At 43.1% G+C, this 24,511-nt stretch overlaps 3 protein-coding genes across 4 annotated transcripts; 2 read left to right on the top strand and 1 right to left on the bottom strand.

Moving 5' to 3' along the window:
• The first annotated feature begins 6,421 nt into the window (after positions 1 to 6,421).
• Positions 6,422 to 11,690, top strand: sqstm1 (sequestosome 1). Its single transcript, XM_056600184.1, has 8 exons — positions 6,422 to 7,020; positions 7,531 to 7,626; positions 7,766 to 8,085; positions 8,339 to 8,504; positions 8,964 to 9,035; positions 9,422 to 9,624; positions 9,735 to 9,894; positions 11,097 to 11,690. The coding sequence occupies exons 1-8, from the start codon at positions 6,852 to 6,854 to the stop codon at positions 11,249 to 11,251; spliced, it is 1,341 nt and encodes a 446-aa protein (XP_056456159.1). The 5' UTR covers positions 6,422 to 6,851; the 3' UTR covers positions 11,252 to 11,690.
• On the bottom strand, positions 11,680 to 17,982 carry mrnip (MRN complex interacting protein). The gene is made up of 7 exons (XM_056600190.1): positions 17,887 to 17,982; positions 17,395 to 17,454; positions 16,530 to 16,630; positions 16,277 to 16,364; positions 15,971 to 16,083; positions 14,771 to 14,849; positions 11,680 to 12,285 (listed from the first exon to the last, which is right to left on the bottom strand). The coding sequence occupies exons 2-7, from the start codon at positions 17,422 to 17,424 to the stop codon at positions 11,755 to 11,757; spliced, it is 942 nt and encodes a 313-aa protein (XP_056456165.1). The 5' UTR covers positions 17,425 to 17,454; positions 17,887 to 17,982; the 3' UTR covers positions 11,680 to 11,754.
• LOC130390314 (toll-like receptor 13) lies at positions 17,969 to 23,635 on the top strand. 2 transcript variants are annotated; one of them, XM_056600181.1, is made up of 5 exons: positions 17,969 to 18,010; positions 19,182 to 19,247; positions 21,749 to 22,137; positions 22,502 to 22,619; positions 22,795 to 23,635. In XM_056600181.1, the coding sequence occupies exons 3-5, from the start codon at positions 21,816 to 21,818 to the stop codon at positions 23,030 to 23,032; spliced, it is 678 nt and encodes a 225-aa protein (XP_056456156.1). In that variant the 5' UTR covers positions 17,969 to 18,010; positions 19,182 to 19,247; positions 21,749 to 21,815; the 3' UTR covers positions 23,033 to 23,635. The 2 variants fall into 2 exon arrangements, with proteins under 2 accessions (XP_056456156.1, XP_056456155.1); XM_056600180.1 differs by lacking the exon at positions 17,969 to 18,010 and adding an exon at positions 18,650 to 18,916 and having other exon boundaries at positions 19,562 to 22,137.
• The last annotated feature ends 876 nt before the right edge of the window (positions 23,636 to 24,511 follow it).

Below are 24,511 nucleotides of genomic sequence, written 5' to 3'. Positions count from 1 at the left end.
GGAAACCCCCGGAACCCCCTCTCAGAAGGCCCGCACCTTCCTCCCAAACCCTGTGACGCTAAAATATCATCTTGTTAGAAACCCGTTTATCTGAGAGCCAACCCAGTAGCCAAAAGCATACGTTGACAGTGTACGTTTTCGTGAACACTGGATTACGTCGCATTTCAACATAAAATAGCGTGCTAAGCACACACACACACACACACACGCACACACGCACACACGCACACACGCACGCACGCACGCACGCACGCACGCACACACGCACACACAATGCATTTCGCTGCTAAAACAACAACTTGGGCTGCTTCTCGGACATTTTGGGTGGATTTTGAACGGTATGTGGGCAGGACGTTTTTTGCAGGCAGGACCTGGCAACCCTGCGCTGTTGCCCGAGGTGAAGAAATGCTCCGGAGCAGATCTGGATCCACCATGGCCAAAATAATTGTCATGAATAGCATGAATAGATTCATGCATTATCATTCAACTTGAACATGTGTTTTTACAGTATATAGTGGTGGAGGGATGACGTATGTTGGCAAACCCGGAAGTGAGCGTCGACCTGGGTTTCCCTTGACAAAAAGCCAACGGGTTTTTCCATTGGATTTTGGATTATTGCAGAAAAATTAGCATCTTTGAAGCACCTCCACAAAAACTGAAAAAAAAAAATATAATAATAATATATAATAACTGTGCCCCAAAGAACGAAATGTAAACCAATGCATTCTGAATGGGAGTGTTTCTCAGATTTTTCCATGCTACACAGAACGAAATGTAAACCCATACAAATAAAGACTTCATGGTCATAATAATTAAAATATCATTAAGCTACTACTGAGTGTGTAGGGAGGTATTCTATTTTTTCAACGGGGCTGAATCCAGTCACTTGACCGTCATGGTTGCTATGGTGGTTGCTATCGACCGCCCCCTCTAATACTCGTGGCTCTAAAAACCACGCGGCAAAGGAGCTGCCGTCAATTGGGTTGTTTTTTGTCGTAAACTAGGGTCCGATGGTTGGAAAAATGGACAGATATTCCAAGGTATCCTTAAAAGGCAGCTTGGATGTGTTTATTTTCTGCAGTTTAGACTTCTTCTATAACTAATTTTTGGAAGCAAAACACCAAGCTCATTGATTTAATGAGGAAGGGTTATTTGAAACAATTTATTCAATAAATATTTGTGAGAGGTCATTCCTTCTCCTGATTTTACTTCCTATTTATGTCTAGGGTAAACCCCTACTGTCCACAAGCATCCCCCCCTCCCCATATGGATTTGGAGAATTGTTGCCACGTCCCAGTGGTGGAGGTATCATATATATATGAAAGAGGGCATTCAATTATAGCCTACTACAATGATCAATTAGGAGGCCGAAGCCCTAAAGGAAGTGATGCAATAGGTGACTGAGTCGACAACATTTAAGTAAGCTGTATAGGGTCTCTTATATATCAAAGGGGGTCTCAAAGGACGCATACGCTTCAACCTGTGGCTCCAGCACTACAGGAAATGACTCAGCAAGTGCTCCATCTCGTTTCAACTCACCCAGCGGCTCGCTTGCAAGATTTTGGCCTGAAGTTCTGTCCAGACCTACACCCTAGCCATCCAACATGCATATCTGAGAATCAGGCCTCTCTTTAATAATGACAAAAAGTTATGAGAGAAACACACATTAACTTTTTGTTATCATAAGCGGCGTGGTGCCGGCTCCTTTTGACCTTTTGACCCCCGACTTCAAAAACGTGGCCACAGGCCAGCTGTGTCTACACACCTTTAGCCACAAATGTACACCTCCATCCCACAAAAAATGGGGACTAGAAACAAACCTCTGTCTTATGTACAATTACTGTACTGTTGGAAGTCACGCCCCTTTGCCGACCTTTTCGAGATAGCTAGGGATGCTAAAATGTTTACACACATTTCCCGGGGCCCCGTGAACGACATATCCGAGATTTGGAGTTCTAGCCCTTAGAGAAAAAAAGTTTTCCCAAATGGAGTGTCATTTGGACAAAGCCCCTCAGAAGTGTAGCCTGCAAGACCTAATGGTTCAGAATGTGGTGGAAAAACAGTTTTTGAGACAGGAAGGTCCTACTGCCCTGAAATTTTAATACCTTATTCTAGGGCCTAACTGGGACCTCCGCACCGAAACTTGGCCCGGTCGGACCCCGAGGGCAGGAAGGGGGGGCCTACCCTCGGGGTCTGACACAGCTGGCCTGTGGCCACGTTTTTGAAGTCGGGGGTCAAAAGGTCAAAAGGAGCCGGCACCACGCCGCTTATGATAACAAAAAGTTAATGTGTGTTTCTCTCATAACTTTTTGTCATTATTAAAGAGAGGCCTGATTCTCAGATATGCATGTTGGATGGCTAGGGTGTAGGTCTGGACAGAACTTCAGGCCAAAATCTTGCAAGCGAGCCGCTGGGTGAGTTGAAACGAGATGGAGCACTTGCTGAGTCATTTCCTGTAGTGCTGGAGCCACAGGTTGAAGCGTATGCGTCCTTTGAGACCCCCTTTGATATATAAGAGACCCTATACAGCTTACTTAAATGTTGTCGACTCAGTCACCTATTGCATCACTTCCTTTAGGGCTTCGGCCTCCTAATTGATCATTGTAGTAGGCTATAATTGAATGCCCTCTTTCATATATATATGATACCTCCACCACTGGGACGTGGCAACAATTCTCCAAATCCATATGGGGAGGGGGGGATGCTTGTGGACAGTAGGGGTTTACCCTAGACATAAATAGGAAGTAAAATCAGGAGAAGGAATGACCTCTCACAAATATTTATTGAATAAATTGTTTCAAATAACCCTTCCTCATTAAATCAATGAGCTTGGTGTTTTGCTTCCAAAAATTAGTTATAGAAGAAGTCTAAACTGCAGAAAATAAACACATCCAAGCTGCCTTTTAAGGATACCTTGGAATATCTGTCTATTTTTCAACCATCGGACCCTAGTTTACGACAAAAAACAACCCAATTGACGGCAGCTCCTTTGCCGCGTGGTTTTTAGAGCCACGAGTATTAGAGGGGGCGGTCGATAGCAACCACCATAGCAACCATGACGGTCAAGTGACTGGATTCAGCCCCGTTGAAAAAAATAGAATACCTCCCTACACACTCAGTAGTAGCTTAATGATATTTTAATTATTATGACCATGAAGTCTTTATTTGTATGGGTTTACATTTCGTTCTGTGTAGCATGGAAAAATCTGAGAAACACTCCCATTCAGAATGCATTGGTTTACATTTCGTTCTTTGGGGCACAGTTATTATTATTATTATTATTATTTATTTTTTTTTCCAGTTTTTGTGGAGGTGCTTCAAAGATGCTAATTTTTCGGCTTTTTGTCAAGGGAAACCCAGGTCGACGCTCACTTCCGGGTTTGCCAACATACGTCATCCCTCCACCACTATATACTGTAAAAACACATGTTCAAGTTGAATGATAATGCATGAATCTATTCATGCTATTCATGACAATTATTTTGGCCATGGTGGATCCAGATCTGCTCCGGAGCATTTCTTCACCTCGGGCAACAGCGCAGGGTTGCCAGGTCCTGCCTGCAAAAAACGTCCTGCCCACATACCGTTCAAAATCCACCCAAAATGTCCGAGAAGCAGCCCAAGTTGTTGTTTTAGCAGCGAAATGCATTGTGTGTGCGTGTGTGCGTGCGTGCGTGCGTGCGTGTGTGTGTGTGTGTGTGTGTGCTTAGCACGCTATTTTATGTTGAAATGCGACGTAATCCAGTGTTCACGAAAACGTACACTGTCAACGTATGCTTTTGGCTACTGGGTTGGCTCTCAGATAAACGGGTTTCTAACAAGATGATATTTTAGCGTCACAGGGTTTGGGAGGAAGGTGCGGGCCTTCTGAGAGGGGGTTCCGGGGGTTTCCTTCCGGGCGGGAGTTTTGGTTGTTGTAGTTTTCCGGTGGAGCTGTGCCTGCCTGTCCGATTGTGGAATCCAATAAACCTGCTATCAAGCTTACTTCGCTCAATACCTCGCCTGTGGTTATTACAATATCATTAAAAGTTACATAAAGTAACGGTTTAATAACACAAACGCAGGAAACACGTGAGCTCCTAGTTTAGCGAAAGCAGCGTCCCCAACCTGACGTCGTTGAAGCATGCGAGCGAGACGATTAAATCTTCCTAATAACTTTAAAACTAAAGATCAGACACAATCACTGAATGAAGATTATGCAAGTAAAAAGTATATTTCTTGCTAGAAATGTTATTAGAAACACGTTTAACGCTGAATCGATCCTAAAATATTGCATTTCCCATTCAGATAATAAAGATCATACACATTCACTGACTGAAGATTATGCAAGGAAAATGTACATTTCTCGCTAGAAATGTCATTAGAAACACGTTTAATTGTGTATCTGTCCTAAAATATTGCATTTCCCATTCAGATAATAACGATGAATATGGCTACGCGCGTCCCGAGCAACCACGAGCGTCCACGAGCGGCCCCGAGACTTCAGAATGTCGTTATTTGCATGACCGCTAGAGGCGCTAAATACGCTCCAGTGGGTCGTAATTTGGGGCGGTACAAACGACCTATGCGGTCGTATTTTCTAGGAGGACAAATACGCTCCAGTGGGTCGTAATTTGGGGCGGTACAAACGACCTATGCGGTCGTATTTTCTAGGAGGACAGGCTGAGTTTTCCGGTGGAGCTATGCCTGCCTGTCCGATTGTGGAATCCAATAAACCTGCTATCAAGCTTATTTCGCTCAATACCTCGCCTGTGGTTATTACAATATCATTAAAAGTTACATAAAGTAACGGTTTAATAACACAAACGCAGGAAACACGTGAGCTCCTAGTTTAGCGAAAGCAGCGTCCCCAACCTGACGTCGTTGAAACATGCGAGCGAGACGATTAAATCTTCCTAATAACTTTAAAACTAAAGATCAGACACAATCACTGAATGAAGATTATGCAAGTAAAAAGTATATTTCTTGCTAGAAATGTTATTAGAAACACGTTTAACGCTGAATCGATCCTAAAATATTGCATTTCCCATTCAGATAATAAAGATCATACACATTCACTGACTGAAGATTATGCAAGGAAAATGTACATTTCTCGCTAGAAATGTCATTAGAAACTCGTTTAATTGTGTATCTGTCCTAAAATATTGCATTTCCCATTCAGATAATAACGATGAATATGGCTACGCGCGTCCCGAGCAACCACGAGCGTCCACGAGCAGCCCCGAGACTTCAGAATGTCGTTATTTGCATGACCGCTAGAGGCGCTAAATACGCTCCAGTGGGTCGTAATTTGGGGCGGTACAAACGACCTATGCCGTCGTATTTTCTAGGAGGACAGGCTGTTAAATTTATACCAATACGATGGTGGGAAAAGCTTACCAGTTTGTATGTTTTTTATACTTCATTTTTATACTTGATCCTCTGACCGCTTGGAAGCAATCAGAGTACATATTGTTTTAGAAGAAAGGGGTTATGTGGTAGGATCTTTAAGAATGCTTAACTGTCTGGGATATTTATATATTCATGGCTCAAATATTAAGGATCATGCTTTTGACATGTAACTAACGCATTTACGTGGTCAGCGATCCGCTGCCAGGCTTTGGCTCTCCGGGTTCCAGAGGTTTTAGCGTTCCCTTTTCTTGTGATAATGTCCTTCTCCTCGTCATAGCTCTCTAGGAGAACCTGGAGTTCCATTTCATTGAAATAAGCGGCCCGTTTCGCCATATCGATCAGGGTTTCCATGATCCATACATCACGTCTTTTTAAGTTTGGCGTGGACGCGCACAACCCTGTGTTAACCAACCCCGGGTTGATTGAACTAATGCATAACCGCTGCTGTGGAACCGAAAACTCTGGGTTGGTCGGCACAGGGTCAATCAACCTAGAGTTCAGCGTTAACTCAGTGTTTGTTAAACCTCCGTTCGTGGAACACCCCTCTGGCCTCAGGTTGTCAGGTTGTCAGGATGTAAACAAACGATGACGTAGGCCGGTACAATTTTCGCCCCCGGTACAATTTTAACGTGACACCTCCACCGGTGAAATGCTCCTTTAAGATGGGCACTGTGAGTCCAGTCCAGTCCTTAAAAAGACTTCCGTAGACACAACGTAGGTATGTGGAAATCCCCCCGCTTACCACTAGTACATCATTCACCAACTGACATAAAGTTAAAATAAAATGTTTGCACTATTATATAAATAGGGTTAGGGGGGCTAACCCTTTCATATATAATAATACCAAAGAATACAGAATCCATACAAAGGTAATTTCATTGCGATTGCCTTCTATCCTACAGCTTTATGTCATCAGAGACGTTTTTTGGAGTTTTCTACAAAAATAAAGATCCACCTGTAGAAGTATTCTACTACCTTCCAGATGCTTCTAGGGTTAACTCAGTGTTTCTACGATGAATCACCAAAAAAATGAGTCATAGTCAGCCGGTTGAGAGGGAGGAGACAAGTTTAATAACATAGCCAAGACGAGCTATGCTAGTGTAGTCTATCCTGTTTTTGCAAACAATAATAACACTCACGTAATAACCACCTCCCATCATGTGACATGTGATCACATGACTTCATGTGGAGGAAATTCCCCTTCGGAAAGTGCTTTGTCATTCTTCCTGCTCCGATTGGTCCAGCACTATTGGCCACGCCCATTTGTTTACATATCAGCGCTTGCGAGAACTCCCGCCCCCTAAAGTTTCTGCACTATAAATATTTCCCATCGCAAGGAAGGGATCATTGTGTGCCAACAGTAAAAGGGTATTTTTCGGAGTGCGAAGTACAACAACAGCCGAGGCCCTTGTAATATTTCTACTGCGCAACAAGCGAGCAGAGACCGAGGTATCGCCATCATGTCAGTGACAATAAAAGCCTATCTACTGGGCAAAGACGACGTCCATAAAGAGATCCGTCGCTTTGCTGTTGATAAAGAGGATTCTACCAGTTTTAATTATCTGAGTAAGAAGGTCGTAGACGTCTTCTCCAATCTCCGCAACATCGGCTTCCAGATGTACTATCGAGGTGAGTTTCAAATGGGTCATTTAGAAAATATATATATATGTAAACATGCTGTAGGACATAGCCCAGCTAACGTTATAAAAATCAAATCGTGTTCATAAACTTGCCATGTAGCCAATATGGTGTTTGTTTATTTATTCTAAGCAGCTTAAAAGCTATTATGTGTCTTCTTTTTATTTTTTGGTCTCAGGATCCTTCGCTGCCTTATGTCGTCCAATAACACCTTGTTTTACAACCCTACGCATGTTGACCAGGCCGTCCTGCGTCCATTTAGTTTATTAATGAGGGTTGACGCTACTTCCTTGTTATACCAAACTCATTACTCCGTATAGAAGATCAAATAAGACTAACAGGCTGAATCACTGTGAATAGAAATTAAAACTTCAGAAATTATGTTATCACCCCCAAACCGTCTAATCCACATCTAGTCTCAAAACAGAGCTTTTGATGGGTTTCATGGGTGATGAGCTATGTGTTATGGCCTTTTAATGACATCTGATTGTTTGGATGTAGATGAAGACGGCGACATGATCGCCTTCTCCTCAGACGATGAGCTGAGAATGGCGCTCACCGTCCTGCAGGACAACACCTTCCGCCTGTTCATTAAAGGTAACACACACACACACACACACACCACACACACACACACACACACACACACACACACACACACACACACACACACACACACACACACACACATACTATTCACACACACTCATAAAATTTTCTTTGATTCGTATTCCAGAGAAGAAGGAGCACAGGCGTGACTTCCCGCTCCACGCCTTCCCCGGTGGAATCCCACCCTTCACCTTTCCCCCTCCTCCCGGCCCAGGCATGCCTCATGCCCCGCCCCCTCCTCACCCTTGCACGCCCCCTCCTCACCCTGGCCCGCCCCCCGTGCATCCCAACGTCACATGCGACGGCTGCGAGGGCCCTGTGGCCGGCACACGCTTCAAGTGCACGGTGTGTCCTGACTACGACCTGTGCTCCACCTGCCAGGCCAAGGGGCTGCACCGCGAACACCCCCTCCTGCCCATCTGGCACCCCCTTGCCAACCTGATGGAGGTCAGCACCGCCCACCTGCAGCTGGCTTCTTTAGATGACTCCTTTCAATGGCTAGCTTCTTTAGATACCCTGTTTGTCTGGTTAGCTTTTTGCATAATCCAGTTGGAGAGTTAGCTTCTTTGATTACCTTTTATGTTAGTTAATTAAGCTGTTTAGAGCTTGTTTAGATCATCGGTTTAGCTCACTTATTTTGCTTCCAAGTACTCTGTGAAAATAACAATGTCATTCGGATGTATTTCTGTCATGGCTCCAGTGGTTTCCTAGGGGCAAGTGGATAAGGAAGATGAGACATTGCATGTGGAACGGAGCTCAGCCCCCGACCAAGCCGGGGCCCACTGGGTTCACCTGTGGGACCCAGTCCACCGCTGCCCCTGGTACTTCGACCAGCCCGCCATCCTCCGACACCTCCAGCTCATCTGGTAAGTCTTAGGGAACATTAATTCAGGTCCAGCCCCCCAAAAAGAACTATACAACTTCAGCCTTAGTTGACTCCTTGGATAGGATAGGATAGGTTTAGTGCAGCCCTTGAAAAAAACCCATTATTATTATTATTATTATTATTATTGTAAGCATTATTAACTGATGTTGTGGTTGATTACAAGGTCGATCAACCAGAATGGATAAACTGTTGGTTCTAATTGTAATTTGTGGCTTTACAGAAGGGGATACAGCCAGGGTTGTTTGTCATCATCATCATAACTCAACTGAGAACATAACCCAATAATATTTCCCTCAGGAACAACCTAACATGAACTTTTATATGATTATAAAAGGGCTAAAGATACGAATAGAATGATTGTGGAGTAGACTAAGAGAGTTACTGTTAACCTGATAAAGTACTGATGTATGATTTCCGTCCTTTTTGTCGCCCCCTGAAGGATATTCTCAAGCCAACGCTGAATTCCTGAAGAACATTGGCGAGGGAGTGGCGGCCATGTTGAGCCCACTAGGTAAATAGACATGCCCTCTGGCTCTTTAAAGCACCTTCTCACAATTCTTAAAATACAAATATGTAAAGCTGTACTACGCGCACACACACACACACACACACACACACACACACACACACACACACACACACACACACACACACACACACACACACACACACACACACACACACACACCTATCTAGTACCTGACGCTCCACAATATAATTTAAAACACTCCTGCTTTTCAAACCTGCAGTACTTTCTGGCTGTGCCCATGTCGGGAATCTCTAGATAAGCATTAGCCGTCATTCTAATTAAGACATCAACGGTTGCCCTTGTGTAGACGCTAAGGATAGGCATCTCTACCAGACACGTCATCATTAGCCTCTTGTTCTCTGGTCCAGGCATCGACGTGGACATCGACGTGGAGCACGACGGCCTCAGGACCAAGGTGACCTCCCCAGAAACCCCAGCCCAGTCGGGGGCCCCTGCACCTCCCATGGCCCAAGCTGATGGAGCCACAATGGGTCCAGAGGGAGCAGGGTCCGGGAGTGCTGAGGTGGATATCGACAAGCCAAACAGTCTCGGAGGCATTCACTCTGACCAAGTACTTTATATTAAACAGACATATGTGCGCTTCATGTCATTTGTTAAATGTTTTTGACGAGCGATTTGTAATGCTTTATGGTTGATTAATGGCTCGATGCTTTTTCTCAGGGCACCAAGGAGACCGAAGAGGAAGAGTGGACCCACTTGACTCCAAAGGAAGTGGATCCATCCACTGGTGAGCTGCAGTCCCTGATAGGCACCCCCTCTGAGGGCCAGGAGGGCCCAACAGGGCTGCGTGAGGCTGCTCTCTACCCACACCTCCCAGAAGGTACCTGCAGCTTTTACACATCCAGCCTAGTTGAGCCTGGCTTAGGGCAGATTCACACTGAATCATGCATTGCGGCGAAAACTCCAGTTCAACCATTCATTTGATGGGGGAAAAGTATGTTTAGGCTGATCAGTGGCGCTGGCCCCACGAAGAAGAACCTTTTTTACCATCATGGTAAACAAGGTTCAACAGAATGGTACAACGCTTACGTTACATGGTAATGTAAGCATTGTACCATTCTTCTGTTTACCAAGCCACTTTGAAGATGGAACAGACATTGGTTGCCGCTGTGTCGTCCTTTCCAACCCTGCCATTAAGGAGTTGTTTAAGTTAAAAACAAATACTTCCCATTCTGTTTCTCTAACTGCCATTTGTTGATTATGCCTTTTTGCTGACTCTTGGGGTGTTCAAGGGTCCAAGTGTCCAACTGAGAAGTCACCACTATTAGACACTACATTATAATTGTCAATGATCAAATCAAATAATGTTTACTTAAAGGACAGTTTCCTGTATTCTCATCAAGTAGAATAATGCATAAGGGGATCTCTGCTCCCTCGTGACTGGTTAACCCCAGGCACAAAGGTTCAGAGCTTACATTATGAACGGGAAACGACATATGGATTTTTCCATCACATCATGTGTGGAGCAGAGCCGTTCTCAGCATTCCTGAGACCTGTGCCAGTGTATAAGAAATCCTTGCTCTTGCCAATGCATTGGACTTCTCCTTGCGGAGAGACGCAGGGCGATCTCCCATCTGAGGCCTCGGATTATTGTGAGGCCGGATCCGGATTTCAAGACGGATGCCATATGAGCCGTTTTATAATTTGCAAACAATACATTGCTTAAGTATACATACATTAGCTGTTCAACTTACTGTGTCAGACTAATCGTTGCTTGTTATTGTCAAAATAGTGTTGCGCTCAGCTCATCATGCCCTCATTTTCTTTTAGTGTCCTCAACTAGGCCGGGTAAGTTGAGTCTTGGGAGGAGGGGGTCGGGAAGCAGTATTAAACACTGTCAATGTTACATATTGTACCTTGAAGCCTGGTTTATACTCCACAGCCTGGTTAAATATTTTGTGGTACAAAATATGGCTCAAGCTAAACTCAATTAGACATATACGTCCTATCCACATGCTTGCTTCCATGATTCACAGTATTGGATACATGGGCTATAGGAAGTTAATCGCTAATGTCTTGCAGAGGCAGACCCCAGACTGGTGGAGTCCCTGTCCCAGATGCTATCCATGGGCTTCAGCGACGAGGGAGGCTGGCTGACCCACCTCCTGCAGACCAAGGCCTGTGACATCGGAGCCGCGCTGGACACCATCCACTACTCCAAGCCCCCCAAGAAGTAGTCATGGCAACCACCTTCAAGAATTTAGCAAGAGCATCCCTTTAACTGTTTATTTTCTTTCTGTGTCGACTACTCCAGGCTGATGTCCATTTGGCCGAGAGATTTTTCATATTGGACATGTTTATAAAATGAGCTCACTGTTGTTCATCAAAATGTGATGGACTAATATGGTTTTCAAATATTTGGTGTTGATTAATTCGAAATGAATGACATTTATTTATAATATTAACAAGACAGTCGTTAATAAAAAGGTTAAATTAGGACTAGGATATGAACTCCATTAATATTCACCTGTGAATTAAAAGTTGAATAGACATTTGCTACGTACGCTATTGGAATAAGTGCACTTCTGTTTGAAAGATATCTATTCTCATGCTATACTTTGTTAACCAGTATATAAACAATAAAACTCTTGCAAATGAATTCAAAAGATATATATTTTCTTTAATTTTCATTGCTCGACATTTCTTTACTTCCAAAACAATGAATTGATAGCTTTTCTTTTTAAAACATGTCAAAGTCGTCGCCGGTATTGAACAGGGAGATGAAGGGAAGGGAGGGGCGTGGTTTGAGATGAGGGGTCAGGGTCTGTGAAGATACTGCCTTGGGGAGCTCTGATGGGTGGCCTGATTCTATCATGCTACCAACACAGGGAGTGGCTGAAGATTCCAACATATCAAGAGGCTTTCTCTCCATGTTTGCCAGATGGCTGTCTTCTTCATCTTCCTCCTCTTTCTCCTGCTGATGAGGAACTGGGAGAAACTGGGCCCATTTTGAGATAGGGGCAGCTGCAGAAGACATGAATGAACAGGGTTTGTTGCTCAGACGAAATCTGTCAGAGCCAGAGTTGCTGACATCAGGCTTGGTTTGGTTCACTTCTGGGTTGATGGTTCCTCTGGTAAAACCTGGATTAGCCTGGTTGTTTCTGTTGCTGGTAAAATCCTGCCTGGTTTGGTTGGAGCATGTATTGATGGAGATGTGTGTATGCTGTACAGTGGAGGGCTTGCTGATGGGCATTGCTGGTAGCTGATGGAGCTGAAAAATATACATTTTGTGAGAGATTGTAGATAACAATTTGTTGGCATAATGACAACAGAACAATCTCTCAATGACAGAAATAACCATCTTAATGTTTTTGATAAAATCTCTCAATGACATAACGATCTTAATGACAGAACCAACTTTTAATGACAAAAGTTACCATTTTAACAATAACTACCTCTAAACGACAGAACTTAAGATAGAACTAATCGAAAGCAGCGATTCTCAAACTTTTTATACCGCATACCACCACAGACTTATTTGTCTCCCGAAGTACCACCATTATGACAGATGTTATAAAATATAACATACAGTAGCGTAGGCCTGTGTCCCTATTCAGCTACGCACATCTCATGCAGGAGGCACCTTTATTTTTAAAAATAATATTATTTATTGTTAGTTGTTGTCAGCTGTACAAAGTGGTAGCACTAGAACAGAGACACGGAGACACATACTGTGGCAACCCGGCCCGGGCCAATTAAGGACATGGAGAACACCTGTGGAACTCATTCGGGGCTCTCCCAGCCATGTGGCTCCTTACGGAGAGAGTGGTCCTCGTGGGTGACGGGATTCCACGACGGATGGGACCGTTGATTCCTCCCAGGTTTTTACGTTATTTTGTGTTTTGAGAGACTTTGTATTATGTTTTGGATTAAACATGCCTTTTCTGTCTTTTCCCCTCAAAGTTGTGTCCTGTTTGGGAGGAGGTGGTTCGCTCACCGTAGCGGGTTGCCACATATGGTGGAGAATGCAGGCAACTTGACCGAGCTACCGGCCATTTTGGGATGGAACACCAACCTCAAGCAACCCCCAAACCAGACCATGACATAGCCGGAGACGACGCAGCCCGAGACGAGGCCACGGGAGACGAGGCCGCGGGAGGCGAGGCTGCGGGAGACGACCCTCAAAACTTTGTATTATGTTTTGGATTAAACATGCCTTTTTTGGCTTTTCCCCACAAAGTTGTGTTCTGTTTGGGAGGAGGTGGTTCGCTCACCGTAGCGGGTTGCCACAATACACATACACACACAGCAAGTGAGAACATGATCTCATGGTAAATGTATTTCCCTTCGTACAGTGGCGGCTGGTTATTAAAGTGAGGGAGGAAGGACTGCGTGCTTGGTTGCCATTGGCCTGCCTGCATTGTTAGTGGCACGTATGATGGCCTAATTATGCAAGTTTCAGGGTGTTTTGGAGAACTACAAAATAGCAGGAAGGGATAATGTGAATTGATACAAATCCACCAGTGGCAGCATTGTACTTTGAAAGCTGGTGGGCAGCATGTCTTGTACTACAAGGGCAGAGAGGGAAAGGTTGCAAAGCCAATTAGTCAAATCATGCCTACTCTTGATTTGTAAAATTAAATAAAAAAAATCTCGGCCTATTTTTGCCCTCAATGACTGAAGCTATTGGTTGTAATTTGGCTATGTTTATTTTCAGCTACAATTGTTAAAAGAAAAATGAAGACACAAGACCAAAAGTGAAAATGCATCATTTAAAATGCATCATGCTCTGAATTATTCACCAACATCCTTTCCACAATATCAAACAGAACGGTCAGAGTAACAAACAATTAAAAGAACAAGAACATTATTTCACAACTATTTGCATGGGCTGTAAGCCTAACATTGTTTGAGGCAAATGTGGATGTTAATGGATGTTTCAGAATGTTGTTCATGGTGTTAAGCCAATTAAGACTGAGGGACTTCATTTATAGATCAAGTCAATGCTCCGCAGCCCGGCCGCAGGCTCCGCAGCGGGCTTCAGAAACGCTAATATAAGCGAACAAAGCCGCACTACCGCGTGGCATACGACTGAGGGGGTTCGTTGGTTCTCGTAGCATAGACTTGAGGGGATAACCCCTCCCTCCAGGCTGCTCCACAGCAAGGGCTCCTGCTTATTGGTTCATAGCGCAGCCATGCGCTATGAACAGATGTAGGCGGGATCCAGTTCCCTTAGCTAGTCACACCCACTCAGAGGAGGACTTTCCTACTCTCCCATTGAACCCCATGTTATTCACCGGCAGCCAACACTTTCGGTGAAATTAATGGGAGTCAATGGAGGCTGAGGGAGGAACGTCCTTCCTGAAGTAATTGTCAATAGACGATAGGAGGTGCTAATGTCCCTTTATTGAGGGAAACAAACATTACATATACAAAGGCATTAAAGTATAGTCATATTAATTCATTAGTAGTCTGGGCAATCTACATTTTTTATTCTCAACAATGTTAAGGAGGATCTTCCTCCCCCTCCTCACTGGAGAAGCCTCCACTGCATTCATACTAATTTTGATAGTATTGTTTTTAATCTAATGATTTTGCAGTATGTGTACCATAGTTTGAGAACCACTGATCTAAAGGACAGATCAAAGATAGGAAGATGTTGGCCTAACGACCAAACAATCTCTTGGCTTAATGAAAGAACTTAAATTATATAACTATTCGAAATTATATATTTAACGTAAGGACAGCACTTTTACCTTTCCCCCTCTGCAGTGGTGGTGTATCTCTTCGTTTAACGAGCCTTCGTCCGCTCTGCCTACAGCTCTTTTCCTCTTCCTGTCGGTACAAAACGGAAACAAGGCTCAAGAACACAGCGTGTATGGGAGAGATTTACCATTGGTTTAAAATGACGTATAATCATTATCTTGCCAATACAAATGAAACATGCGTCTCAAAAAGCACCAAGTCAACAAAGGACTACATTCTCAGTGACATCCACGCCTGTTGTTACTTATTCAAACTTTCTGATGCCACTGAGATGAACCTTGTTTACTTAGCTGACTTCAAGGGGATCCCTAAAACTGTAAACCAACTTCGATCTGGTTCAACCCATCCTGACCCCCTGCATTCTTTCCCTCACTTTACTTCTACCAACTTATATGTTAAGGTTAACTGGTTGATGTTAAAGTCAAATATTGTCTGCTTTATGAATGGATTCCACATACACATACGGTGGTATTGTCAATTGGTTAAAGGTATGCTTTATTGTCTGAGTAGAAGTGATTTTAGATTTTTCACTGTGCTCATTCATATCTCATCTCTAGTTTTAACTAATATATGTGGTATAGACATTTGTTTTCTTTGATTCGACTTTGTGTGGGTGACAATTGGATTACAATCAAATAGTACCTCACTGCTTTACATCTGATATAACTGATGTTTAAGATGTCAGTTCCAAGTATCCGTAGAAGGATAAACGTATGTTTTTCAGTTTATGGGGAACAATTTATAGAACCAATGCATAGGGTGTTGTGATTGGTTATTGCATGTAGGAGGAATCCAAACATTTTGGCAACATAACCTGAAGCCTTATCCAAAACAGGAGTTCTTTGCAAACCCACTCAGGTTTGTTATTACTTTTTATAATAAAGGCTTTATCTTTCAAACTTTGGCTTTATCGACATGTGTTGTGTTTATCCACGACACGTGATACATGCTTCATGGACCACTGCCAGCAGCACGTTAGTGTTAACCCAAAATCCAACATTAGACAATGCTTCATTAAAAGGCCATCTTAAAAAGGTTGCCTGAAATTAGATTGACAGTTTCTGTAGATAAACAAATCTATTAAATGCAATGGTTATGATTAGTATATGTTGAACATTAATGTTCAAGTGCTTTTCAGCTGGTTTCAGGCAGAGCTTGATTCTCTCTGGTGGAATGAGGCAAAAAAAGACCTGGCATTCCTGTAGTCATGGAGAGGGCTTGTGCTCAGGTAAACGGTGTCCTCAGGCTCCTCCCTTTCCTGTTGCCCGTTCAGCAGGTATTTGTCCCAAAGGCTCTCCTCTGCCTACAATACACAATAGCCAATCAGTGAACATCAACAATCTAACACAACCCCTAACCCTCCCTCCTTGTGTAACTGACGTATTGACAGATTCAAGCCCCCCCCCCCCCCCCCCAATCCCCCCCCACCCCCCCCCCCCCCCCCCCCCCCCCCCCCCCCCCCCCCCATTAAACTGACATAGCTCTGTGATACTAACCAGCTCAGTGTTGCTCGGTCTCAAATCGTGGCCACTGACCGCCCAAGCTCCATCTCCAAACGATTGTCCAGCCTCCTCGTCCTTTTCCCTGTCATAACGAACCATCAGATCCAGGTTAACAGTCCCTGTGTACCAACAGGGACACGTCACCATGACAACCACTCAAAAGTGTGTCAAGTAAAACTGATTGTTTGAGTTAATGAGTTAAAGTTAAGAGTTTTTTCTGTTGAGCGTGAGGTCAAGTTGTGGTTACCTTAGCGACCAGGTCACATGCTCCTGCTCCAGCTCTCCTCGCTTGGCGTTCAGCTTCTGAACGTGGCGTCGGCAGTCGGCCCCAGTGCCACGCCCAAACTCCTTGGAGAGAGACCGATCCACACAAGGGTCACAGATTCGACATAATTATGCCTAAAATGTAGGAATGATGAGAAAGGAAGAATAGGAAAAGTAGTCTTGCTACTTTATACTTAAAAATGTGCTGTAGGAAAGCTTGAGCAATTTGAGCGTAATATGTTGAAATGGCATAGTCAACCTCCGTCAGCTATTAGTGTAGTGGTAGGTATTTTTCAGCATGTGAACCCATTTCTGTCTCTGAAAATATATGCGACCCAAATAACTTTTGTGCATTTGCTACCACGGCTTCCATTGCTATGATTCATTAGACAGTCAGTTCGTATACAGTACGTTTATAAGACCTAAAATGCTTTATCAGGTGGGAACCACTGTTTAAGTGCAATCCTGTGTGAGAAGATCTGTTTCCAGTTGATAGTGCCTGCCTCTTTAGAGTCAATTTAGATGTTAGGCTGCTCCGGATTATCATTCCCCTGATTGGTTTGGGCAATCCATGTTGCCTGTCAATCAAGTGTGTTAATCCCTGCGATTAAACGCCTGGATTGTAGCCTACGGTGTCATTTTCTCAGTGGCGAAATGTTGTTCTCTTCGGCTCTCTCTCTTTACAATTTATATCTTACCTACAGCACTCACACACATTGAGAGACGCAGCTATATGAACGAGATTACGTATTAGAAAAATGGTTAATCCAATGGAATTACGTATATAATTAAGTATAACATTTAAAGTGACTTCCCCCAAACATGCAAGATAAATAAAAAAGGCCTACCTTAAAAACGGACTGCTTCTCTCCGCACATTTTACAGCTCCATTTCTTTGCCTTTTTCACCTGTGACAAGTGAGTCTCAGATTAACGAGTCTCAGCAAAAGCCCGCTTGTCGCAATTTAAGAGATCTTCAGTAACGTCAGAGATTGAACGCTTCAGATTTATTGAAAGTGTTGCTCATGCTCATACATGACAAACGTGGATTTTTGGCACACCGATACAAATAGGGTGACCCAAGCTGTCCGTAGAGATGCAATATAAAAATTTGTCGTCATTAAATACATATATATCTTTTGAGGGCACTCCATAGTCCTCCACCTAGGACTATGGACACCAGCTATCCAACAAGCACTAACGATAATGCAAATGATGCAGTTGATGGCTTAAAAGACTGCTGTCAAGTTACCTGCTGTACTTGGTAGGTTTGGCAAGAATAGCATCTCAAGACATGGAATTGTTGTGCCATTGTTAATATGAGATAGTTAGTTAACCCACTAGAGCTGAGATCTTGGGTTTTTCCCCGGTAAAGTTTGAAGCATGGATGAAGTAAATGTCGCTAGACGCGGTCCAGAAATTGTCCACAGCGCCCTCTTAAGAATCGGCGGGGATCTGTTGCTATGTGAGTGGGAGCCGTTATTAACCGAGCGCCTCACCTGGGGCCGTATTCACAAAGGATCTTAGGGCTAAAAGTAGGTCCTAACTGGCGAATTTAGGAGTAACTCCTAAAAATAATGGGCGTGTCACTCTTAGTTCACTCTCTGTGATTTATCCTTAGTAAGAGTAGGTCTCAGCGGCTTTGTGAATAACTTTTAAGAAAAAACTCCTACGTAAAATGTTTTAGCGCGAGTTAGGAGCACTCCTAGCGGTAAGATAAAATGCTTTGTGAATACGGCCCCTGGTGCATAGACCCTGGTCAGTTCTTAGATATTTAGTCTTTTGTAGTTTGTGATTGGTGTTTTTTTATACAACTTTATTCCTATTATTTTAAATCGGTTTTTATTTACAATTGTCGCTTACATATGATCTTACTTCTTTTCTTGTGTGTTTATGAAGATCATATGATGCAAACGTGCATCTGTGCTCAACTCCCTTGGATAAACAAGAGTAATAATAATATTTATCAGTAGCCTACAGTCCTACCGCAGGGAAGTGAAACCAGACCTCTGAAACCTCATGCAAATATCAACATTTTTCAGATCCTGTAGAGTTGATCAGTGTTAGCAGAATAGGAAATACTTCAAACTGTGTGTAATGAAAATATATAGCCTACTTAAGTAATTTAACTGGACATGCATTTATTAAATTAGCAAAGTGTTCATCAATTACGAGATGAAAGGTGTAGTGAGTAGGGGTTAAACTCGCAAGCAAAACGTACTGGATTAGGTCCCGAAGGACTGCTCAAGTTTTTGCTATTTCCACCTGGGTAGCCTAAGTGAGCCTCAGATTAACGAGTCTCACAAGAGAGACTGGATATCGAGACGAGCATCAGATTAAACATGCTAGCCAACAAGCACTAATGATTACGGTAATGCAGTAGACAAGGTTTTAACTTTTTACAATATTTAAGATTTAATTGAAGGGCCCTTGTATCATTTTTGGAAATACAGAGCTATTTTAGTATTTATTTGCATTTGCAAAAAAAAGTGCACCTGTTCTCACTGCTCAGTTAACTACCCTTGGATAAACAATGGTGAAATAATAACATTGGTATGATCTTTCAGTAGCATACAGTCAGTGGTCTTTCCCCAGTGAAGTTAAACACCTCTTCAAACCTCTGAAACCTCCTACAGTCACCATTCACGAGGTCCTGTTGAGTTGATCACTGTTAGCAGAAGAGGACATTCTGTGGGAAAACTGTGAGTATAACAATCGAAATCAACTTCCATAATTTTACTACTTTCATCCTTTTCCAGGCGAAGAGTGTAGGGACTAGGAGTTCAACCCCTAAGGAAAACGACTGGGTTCAATCCCCAAGGTCGACAGCTGTAGGCAGCCTAGAGAAAAATGCTGATACGTGAATAAAGTATCTGAATTCATTGCAATTCACAAGTGCAATGAATGGATAGTTAACAAATAAAAAGCAATAATAATAATGAATATTATTATAATTATAATAATGTTAACAATATTGATTAAGCTTTTTATTCATTAATCATTTATGTGTTTGTAGTGTGTATTGGACTTGTTACCATTCCACTCTGCTCCACATCTACTACCAAACGGACCTGGCAGTGATCACTTTGAAGAAGACCATGTCGCTAGTGGGATGTTGCATTCTACAAAATGTAGCTGTCTTTCTTTTTTCCATGCTTTATCTTAATCCTTCACTTTCTTACTTGCTAAAAAACTGCACCATACCTTTCTCTGAGAATATGTCTAACTCGGCTTGTATTAACATTGACTGTTCTCAAAGAAAACTGTTAGTGGTACCAGATGGCATTCCCAGAGGTGTGACACGGTTATCCATTTATCTTAATCAAATCCAAGCAATTCACAAGAATGACTTCCGGTATTTGTCAAACCTTACAGTGTTAAACCTAGCCATGAATCAAATTGCTCATATTGAAGATGGATCTTTTATTGATTTGCTAGAGCTAAGGGAACTTAACATAGCTATGAACAAACTGACCAAACTCTCAAACAACCCCTTTGAAGGACTGTGGAAGCTCACAGTGCTGGACCTTAGTAGGAACAGAATCAGAGTCATTCCCCCCTCTGCATTTGGGTCAATGTCCAGCTTGCATTGGGTGAATTTAGATCAAAACCTGCTAACAGAAATGACTGACATTCAGTACATACTACCACTACCACACATTGATTATATCAGTATTAGTGATAACCCCTTCAGCTCTTTTGAGACTAAACATTTGCCCCTGAACATGTCCTCGAGTCTCAGAGGTTTCGAATTGTCTTCAATAGTGTTAACAATCTTCAGCATCACAACACCTGTCTTTCCCCATCTTGAGAAGTTAAGCTTTAATGGCCTTTGCCCAAATCCTGTTATGGAGGTGGACATACCCGAGCCTCGTTTCTTCAGGACTGTAACTCATCTTCAATCTTCAACTCATTGCATCTCTTTCAAAGACATGAGGAAGCTCCTAGAGAGTCTGGTCTCACTGACGCATCTTGAGCTTTTACACACTGAGAAATGGATCAACAGAGGTCTCTTAAAGACAGCCTGCAGCATCCCCTCTCTGAGGTCACTGGACCTCCATTATAACTCGGTTGTCAACATTGACCCGAAGCTGGCCAACTGTTCACAGATAACCAAGTTGGACCTATTCTCCAATCGCATCTCCAATCTCTCCAGTCATTCAATACAATCAATGAAGCAATTGAGATACTTGGATTTGGCAGGTAACTCTCTCTCCAGCGTGCCTCATGACCTTATCAGTCTCTCGTCTCTTGAAATCCTATATCTGTCAGCCAACCACATTGCTGAGGTAGGCTGCTTAGATTTCTTCAATTTAACAAGACTCAAAGAACTATATCTCGCATACAACTACATTGATAAACTAGATGGTTGTGTGTTTCAATATCAAAAGGATCTAAAGGTTTTGGATTTAAGCAATAACTTGTTGTTGGAATTGGACGATACTTTTAAGATCGGTCTAAAGAATCTAGAGTTCTTAGATTTGAGTACAAATCGAATTAAGCATTTTGGAACGGGAGATTTTATAAGTTTGGAATCGCTCAGTTGTTTAAAATTAAATATAATTGAAGATGTACACAGTAAGGATTTTGAACGATTGTACACTCCTAGTCTGTCTTTTTTACTACAGATGGACAATATTTTTAGCGGACTGCAGTTGTTAAGAAATCTCACTGTATATCTGAATATCCCAGAAGGCTACAAAGGGGTTGATCTAAACTCTTACCAAAACTTGATAAATTTACCTTCTTTGAGGTATCTGGACATAATATGTAGAGGTATGCATTGTTCAAAGCCTTTTCATGTTCCTATACATTTTCTTAAAACAATGAAGAATCTAGAGCACCTCACAGCTGAGAATTTCCAACTTGTGGAGCCAGATAAAGACACGTTTATATACACACCAAAGCTTAAGAGTCTCGCCATAACAGAAAGCAGCCTTTCAGACCTAAATCCTGAGCTATTTCAGCCAATCTCAAATCTAGAGGTTCTGGATCTTTCACGGAATACCCTCAAGAATTTAGATTTCCTTGCCCAAGCGAACCTGACTAGCCTCCGGTGTTTGAAACTCTGTGAGAACGACTTAACTGTTATTGATCACAATATCTTCCAGTTCCTCCCAGCCCTAACATATCTAGATCTTTCTGTTAACCCTCTGACCTGTGACTGCTCTAACTCTGGCTTCCTGCTGTGGGCGCTGAGCAGCGATCAAACGCAGATCGTTAATGTCGACCAGTACGTGTGCACGTACCCCCTTAGCGAAAGGGGAACCATGTTCGTGGACATTGACGTGCAATCCTGCTGGATGGACGCCAGCTTCCTCTGCTACATTTCCGCCACCAGCCTGGTTCTGCTCACTCTGCTCACTGCCTTCGGCTACCACTTCCTGCACTGGCGTCTGGTCTATGCCTACTACCGCCTCATGGCCTTGCTCTATGACATGAGAGAGAGGAAGAGAAACAATCCGTATTGCTACGACGCTTTCATATCATACAACATCCAGGATGAGGCCTGGGTCCACAGGGAAATGCTTCCTGCTCTGGAGGACGAGCGAGGCTGGAGACTCTGCCTGCACCACCGAGACTTCCAGCCAGGTAGGGCTGGCTGCCTGAATTGACCAGATCTTTACATGTGCTGTCTGCCTTCTGTTATTTGCCAGGTACATGCAAGTCATGACATGCATCAGGTCATGTGACGAATACCAACTTCAAGAAATTGAGTTAAGAAATATAAGCATAGTATAAATATATAATAACCTCCTTTAATTGTTAACTAATTATAAAGTGATTTTAATTAGTTCAAATACGAAAATACTTTGGCCAAATGTATCTGGATACAAATGACATCTATTTTCTTTCAATCTGATCAAATACAACGGACGGAGTAGCCCATGGTAATTGAAACACTTATTTCAAATGCATGTCATTGACATAATGCCTTCTGTTGTGGCCTCCATAGGTACGTCCATCATGGAGAACATTACGGAGGCTATCTATGGCAGTAGGAAGACCATCTGTGTGATCAGCAGACACTACCTGGAGAGCGAGTGGTGCTCCAGGGAGATCCAGATGGCCAGGTGAGACCAGCAACTGTACCGTCTTACTTTGGATTGGTTCAGATGTTCTCAATCTCTTCCACGTTCCATATGCATAGTGGCAGCTTCTCTCCCTTCACGTAATGACTCTCTGTCCTGTCCGAGTGGCCGCTTGGATGCTGTTTAAAGACCTTGTGGTGATGTGTCCCGTCTCCAGCTACCGTCTGCTGGATGAGAAGAAAGATGTGTTGATCCTGCTCTTCCTGGAAGAGCTGCCAGAGAAGCAGCTGTCTCCTTACTACCGCATGAGGAAGCTGGTGAGGAGGAGCACCTACCTGAGCTGGCCCCAGGCCGCCCGCCACCCTGGACTCTTCTGGCAGAACGTCCACAGAGCTCTGGAGAGCGGAGACAGCCATGATGACAACACACACTTCCTGTCTGGGCCGGCCCTATAGCCTGTTGGAGTAACAGTCTGCTCTCACTTGCTGCCTTGGAGTGGGACTTACCTTTAGTTTTTCTTGTCATAGAGTAAAGTAAGATAGGAGTTTAGTTGACCTTTAAATATTTTTGCCCTGTATTGTGTGAGTAACTTTCGTACCTGTTTTTATTAAAGCTATAATCAAATGATGCTACCAGGTTGAAGCTGAAGCCAAATAAAACAGTGACAGGATCAGTCACTTGATATGTATGCAGATGTTTGTTTGGTGTTCACTTTGTCTAGCTTGATCAAACAGGCATAACAATTCCACAACTTTCTTTTAAAATTAGTCAAATTGGACCAATATAGTAGTTTTTTTAATTGTTCAAGCCTTGGTTCAAGCCTTGGTTACTACATTATTATATTATTTGTAGGGCTGTCAGTTAAACGCGTTATTAACGGAGTTCACGCAATCCAATTTAACGGCGTTAATTTTTTATCGCGCGATTAACGCAAATTCATATATATATATATATATTTTTTCTTTGGCTCAAAACAAAGAAGGAGTAGCCTGACTGCTATGTTCAAGGCAGTATGTTTGTAGGTTCATCGTTTAATTGCACTATAGGCTTTTTTTTGTATCTTCCTGTTTTGATCAGTATATGCCAATGTTGTTATCAATAAAAAAACATTTGCACAAGGCAAGCCGATGGACTCCATGTTGATAAGAGCATTAAAATGAGAACAATTAATGGGGCAAAGAAATCAAGGGATATTTAGCATAGAAAAAAGATTTGCGATTAATCGCGATCAATCGTGAGTTAACTATGACAATAATGCGATTAAATATTTTAATCGCTTGACAGCCCTAATTATTTGTTAAGTAGTTAATTACAACGAACAATACATCACTAAAATGGGGAGGCCCAGAAGGGTCAGCACGCCCCCTTCTGGCAGCTATGTATGTTCAGTGAGAAGGAAGAAAAACAGGATGTTTTCTTTTACATGGTGGTAAAGACGCTCCACTACCTTCATTATTTCCCGCCTGTTCCATTGAACCAAGAAAGCCGACTCCTTCACGAAGGGGGAATAAACCCCCTCGGTTTTACACAGGCAAGACAGTGAAATTGTAACATCTGCCAAGCAGCGACCGTACCTGCTTGGCAGTGTAAAAATGCCTTCTGTTTCATCATGTGGGTTAGGGGTTAGGTTCTTTCACAAATTAATCCTGTTTCCCTACAGAAGGATCACAGCAACCAGAGCCCCTACCGTCTGTCAGGGATGGTCTCTCCCCTCGGGGAGAGCATCGACACCTGTAACTAAGCTTTTATAGTAAATAATGTAAATCTGTACCTGACACATGCGTTAAACACCAGACCCGTCCCACGCTGGGGGACAGTAAGGTAATGGACGTCTTGTGTCCCCCAGGTCACTACGTCAGAGACATTGCTGGAGAGGACGGCGCCGGATGGTTCACTCTCAACGACGCCCGAGTTACGTCCTCAGGTGATACTTT

The sequence above is a fragment of the Gadus chalcogrammus genome, chromosome 10, assembly GCF_026213295.1.
Source record: "Gadus chalcogrammus isolate NIFS_2021 chromosome 10, NIFS_Gcha_1.0, whole genome shotgun sequence".
Taxonomy (NCBI): domain Eukaryota; kingdom Metazoa; phylum Chordata; class Actinopteri; order Gadiformes; family Gadidae; genus Gadus; species Gadus chalcogrammus.
This window is presented reverse-complemented; position numbering and strand designations above follow the sequence as displayed.